General features: G+C 36.3%; 1 protein-coding gene across 1 annotated transcript in view; it reads left to right on the top strand.

Moving 5' to 3' along the window:
- LOC144969583 (dynein light chain Tctex-type 5-like) overlaps nt 1-4827 on the top strand; it is a 19014-nt gene extending 14187 nt beyond the window's left edge. Inside the window, exons 2-4 of the mRNA XM_078908728.1 lie at nt 765-909; nt 1830-1979; nt 3744-4827. Of these exons, the coding sequence (XP_078764854.1) occupies nt 817-909; nt 1830-1979; nt 3744-4025 (525 nt within the window). The 5' untranslated portion in view covers nt 765-816 and the 3' untranslated portion in view covers nt 4026-4827. The remainder of the gene's footprint in view (nt 1-764; nt 910-1829; nt 1980-3743) is intronic.
- Nucleotides 4828-5475: the final 648 nt, after the last annotated feature.

A 5475-nucleotide genomic window follows, 5' to 3' on the forward strand; every position in this document is an offset into this window, starting at 1 on the left:
TTTGAAAAATAGGTGTACGTTGTGAATAAGTGACAGCTGATGCAGGTTCAACAATCGTGATTTCTAAATTGACTTGTCTTTGAAATCTAGCATCTTCACTTTACAGGAAGCAGGACAAGACATTGCTTTTCTGAGCCTTATAACTCTAAAAGACGATTTATTTTAAGATGGAATTGAGAAATTTATTTTTAGAATTCTCTGGAAAGATGCAATAAATGGACTATACAACAGACCCTATAGGATGCCAAAAATGAAATTATTGATTGTTTCAGTATCAGTGCGTGAACTGTTTCAGCAAACACATCGGTCAAAACCTTTTAAGGTGGCTGGAGAGTTCCGCCACTCTACATGTATGTTCCACCCTTAAACAATTTTTAGGGTTTCGTCCTAGGGTTTGAATCTTTAAGCACTGCGTTTAACTAATTAAGCAAATTCTGGATTTCACTAAAGGCTACTACTAACCCATCATTGTCCTCAAATAAATCAAATCGTTACATTTTAATAACATAGAAACAAAACTCAACTTGATTGTTTTTCTTTTTGTTTTTCAAATTTTCACTAGGTCTTTGATTAGTCTTCAACGATCGTAAACTTGCCGAAAATAATATGTGGTAGATTATTGTGATTTTAACAAAAATAATGTAATCTGTATCAGCTACTTTTATATTTCATACCAGAAGAAAGCGTAGAACCCTGTGGATTTTTCTTTTAAAAAAAGCTCCGCCAACGATAAATAATAATGTTTTCCACTTTCCCATTTTCAGAAATACTATCAAAGACAGGAGAAACGACAAGTACAAAAGTATAATTTTTAAAATGACGGACAAAGAGAGAGGAGCAATTGGAAGACGGCGGACGTTCCAAAAAATCGTTGGGGCTACAAATCTGCTACATCCAAACAGAAAACAGGTAATATGTCCTTGGTGATCTTCTTTCTAACTCATGTCGACGTTGTTTTTTATTGTAAATTGACTTGATTTAAGCCTCACGGCGATGTCCCAGGTTTGAGAGTGTTTGCCAAGATGAGGGTCATTTACATCGATCAATATTTGAAGCCTGACTTTTCTAGCCAAGTTTTTAAACAGATGACTTTCTAGGGTAAGGTAATTAACTGGTTAATCCCATTGAAGAAATGATAATTAATAATATGCCGTTGATATGTACTTCGTCACATACACTACATTAGGATATCTTCTCTTTGTTTCTAAATATTTTCACTCTCGGTCTCCTAACTACAATTAAATTAAGCCTTGACATGTTTCAGACAAGAATTCCCGTGATATCGAGCCCCGCTTTATCTTTCTTGGTTGTTGGGTAGTCGCTTACTAGCGATCTTAATTCTTGGTTATACCTACTACACACTTGAGTCAAAACTCTTTCAAAAAGATATGTAACTTATTGGTGATGCTGTTGGTATCGCTGACCTCCCTGCTTTTTATTTATTCAGACTTGGTTTTGAAACTGTTCGATTTAATCAAAACCTGAACATCTCTTGTTTTCCTGGTTTCCTTCAGAACTTGAGAAACGAGTTGAACTTTACACATTCTAGATAGCGCTTATTTGTAAATTACATGATTTGTGCCCTCTATACTGTCCTGAGATGTATAGGTCTTCAGTTCATCTAGGGTTTCGTTTAAGATCCCGAATTCGGGACGTGTTGTTAGTCGAAGACCGCACCTACCTCTAGATACACATTTTAAACTACAAGTCAACAGGGATTGAACATTATGAATACCAATGTCACTTTTTGTGAAATTTTAAATATCTTTCTATAAAATTACTCGGTAGTGCAGAATATTCTTTTAAGAGTCTTTTTACTATTTTCCCAGCCATACGAAGCAACAAGACACCAATCAGACACAACCAGTGAAGTGTTCAACAAATCTAACATGGGCAACGTCAAGCTAGAGAACACATTTCGCATTAATCCTTCAGACAATGAGAAATTCGACTCTTGTAAAGTGGAAAGGGTGATAAAGGTAGACATTTCCTTCTTGTTTTTATTTATATAACCATCATCACCACTACCACCATCATCGTCATCGTATTGACAGACGGACACGACATCAAGACTAAATGCTCGTTGCTAGTCAAAACAAAATGAATCGCAATCCCTTCTTTGGTGCCTTCAAAAGGCGTTCAGTAACTGAATAACTTTTAACCCCCCATTGTTTACTTTTAAGGCATTTACGGCGCTTGCGACACTTTTAGGGCATTTCAGCACCAGTAAAAATAAAGAAGATCGGATAGTAAAAAAATAAAAAAATAAATTTACATTAAAATTACCTGAGAAAAGGCAAGACAATGGGACTTTATTTCGTTAGTCGTGAATAACCCCTTTCTTTTATGGCGAGCTAATGGCGAAGTGATAAATATAGGAACTTGGAGCTAACAAATTGAATATATGATTTTTCTCTCCTTATAACTGAAAGCATAAAATAATATTTCCTTTATTCACCCCCAAGGGGAAATATATCTTTGAAGAATAGTTTAAGGAAAGACAGAAATATTGTTGGCTTTAACTGCACTGCAGCGCGGCAAATGAGCCAGGGCGAGATGGTTTGCTCAAATCTACAAAGCAGGGTGGGCGAAAGTCGAAATCAATACCACCAGGCTACCTCTAGAGTAGGAAGTGAAGACAAATTCCCTTATGCCTTGCTGAAATTGTCAAATAAATTGTGTAGTCTATTTAATATACAGAGTGCCTCAGAAAATATTAGCTATTGAAATCAAGTTAAATACAAAGCCACGTAGATCGTCACAACTATTGAACAAATTGAATAAAAGTGTTAAAAAAAGAATAACATGTTTGAGGATGACTCTTCACTCATCCCTATTTCCAGGCTTTAGCTTTATGAATTATTGGTTATATTGGTTTTGTTCCTTGCTGGTGAACGAATTTGAGCTTGAAACGTTCCTTGTTGTGTTTCTTTTTTCTTGCGAATATATCATTTTTGTTCAATACCTGATTAAGGGGATGGTGATAAAAACAGGAAGTATAATTAATGACAGTCCGAGAACTATTCATCCGCAAGTCTTTTCTTTCACACCGAGGCAGGCACCGAATCGCCGTCAAAATGCATTCTCTGAACGCAGAGGCTATTTTTACAGTCCCGCAAAGACGGTACTCGTATGTATTTATACAGTGCCATATTATGATTCTGCACAGGATTGTGGCGGATGCTGATCCAAGTGAGGATCTAAATTCTATCCCCAGAAAAGGACCTATCAATGCAGGACGTTGACATTTCTGAGGCAAGGCAATACTTCGGTGTGGAGGCCTGGGCCAAGGTGCTAGATTTAATTTAGAGAAGAGAGAAATCCCATGAATGGATTTGCAACATAATTACTGAATCATATTATGGAACTGTAAAAATAGATCTGAGTACCGTCTTTACGGGACTGTAAATAGAGCCACTGCATTCTCTGACATAGATATTGTAAGACCCAGTGCTAGAGATTATTTCAATAACTAACAAAAGCATATCATTATTATGGGTTTGTAGTTATGTGTACTTATTTGCAGGTCTGACAATTCAAATCATTATGGTCTTATTGGCGTACTGAGAATACTCTCCAGGGCAACATATTGTCAATTTCTATGTTAAACAACCCCTCGAATCCATTTATCAAGACCTGCAGATACAACATTATGTCAAATTATGCTACTCCGTTGGCTGCTGCACCAACAATGCCACTTCCATACATAATTACTCAATTGCTTTCATATCTTAAACCAACAGGATGTCCTTGAGTCCAGACTGTCCAAAATAGAATACGACCATGAAATGTGTATCCTCAAAGCTAAAGATCTGGCCTCTGAAATCCAGCAAAGGGTGAAGGAATTCCAGTGGAAACGCTACAAACTGGTCTGTAACGTCACCATCGGCCAGTACACAAGACAGGGAATAAACGTGGTCAGCAGATTTGTTTGGGATGCCAAGCTCGATAATTATTCATGTGTTCGGTACAACAACAAAAGTCTGTTTGCTGTGGCACAATGTTATGGCGTCTATTTTGAATGATAGCTGGAATATGATAAACCGTAATGTTGTAATTGTAATCTTTTTTGCATTTGGATGGTTCTGTAATTTCTTAAACAGTAAATGATTTAAGTTGATATGACAGTGTTATACAAAGAACAATACCTCGCCAAACCGGCAAATAATGGCAAGTACTGACTGTATTACTTTATAGTAGAATACGCATAAAGTCAACACTGCTTAAAGTCAACACTTCTTGTTGGTCCCAAAACGTTCTGCTCTTTATCTAATTATATTCCATCGATACTGGATATATTCAACCAATATTTCTGGTCCGGTGGTGTCGACTTTATCAGGATTCCGCTGTAAATAAATTCCACTCGTTATATCATCCAATTTGCTTAGGTTCCAAAGGTGGCACTATAAGGAAGCTACTTTGTAGAAAATTCAACTCGAATTTAAATTTAAGGCGGGAATTCTTAGTGGATTCAGTGAAGGGTGAAAGAATTCCAGTGGAAACGCTACAAAATAGTCTGTACTTTCACCATCGGCCAGTCCACAAGACATGGAGTGAGCGCACACGTTTGAGTTATTAGCTTCCTTGAAGTCCCAGGTTTGAGAAATTTTAGCAAGATGTGGGTTATTTGAAGAAGGAGTTTTCTGGCTAAGATTTTAAATACGCGTTTTTTTGTGGGTTTTTAAAAAAAATCGGAGTATGGCAGTATAAATAATAGATGGCTTATGAATTTCCTGATTTGGTTCATTATGACTTCAAATTAAGATTTCTTGTTTGTTTTGTTTGTTTTGTTTTTAAGGGTTTTACGGCGCTTGCAACACATTTAGGTTATATCAGCGCCAGTAAAAAGAAGAAAAGGGATTAGTAATAAAGTTCTAGAATTTACAGGTGATTAAAGTATCACAATGAAAAAGTAAGACAAAGGGAATGAGGAACAACGGGATCACGATGTGATTCCAAGAGCATACCATCAATGTACGTTTAGTTTGAGATGACCAATAGTTTCATCTGGACACAAGCACGGCCCCCACTAAGAGGAATACACTCAAGATTTCTTGATCAGGTTCATTCCCGGGGTATCGTTATTTTCCACGAGGAAAAGATCATAACGAAGAATATAAACCATGGAAATAATAATAATAATAAATGTAGTGTATTGTTTATATTGCAATAATATTATGGAAGACGTGGAAATACTAGTACTGATAGTCATAATACAATGAATGTATTTTTGGCACTTTGTGAGCAAGACAAGAGAGTGAGAAACCGATTGTAAGACGAAATTGTTTTGATTATTAATGTCTGTGTGTTAGTGTGAGTGTGCATGTGTTCGTAATGTGTGCGAGTGTGTGTGATGTAAATAGCATTTAGTTGTACAATGTATAAATTGTGTAAGGAAAAATGAGTGCTTTATTGAGTTGTTTATTTCCAAGCCCGGTTTTTCTTACCATGTTTTCATAATTTAGTAATGCATAC

This window comes from Berghia stephanieae, chromosome 3, assembly GCF_034508935.2.
Source record: "Berghia stephanieae isolate SIO BIC M18660-M18661 chromosome 3, UCSD_Bste_1.3, whole genome shotgun sequence".
Classification (NCBI taxonomy): Eukaryota; Metazoa; Mollusca; class Gastropoda; order Nudibranchia; family Aeolidiidae; genus Berghia; species Berghia stephanieae.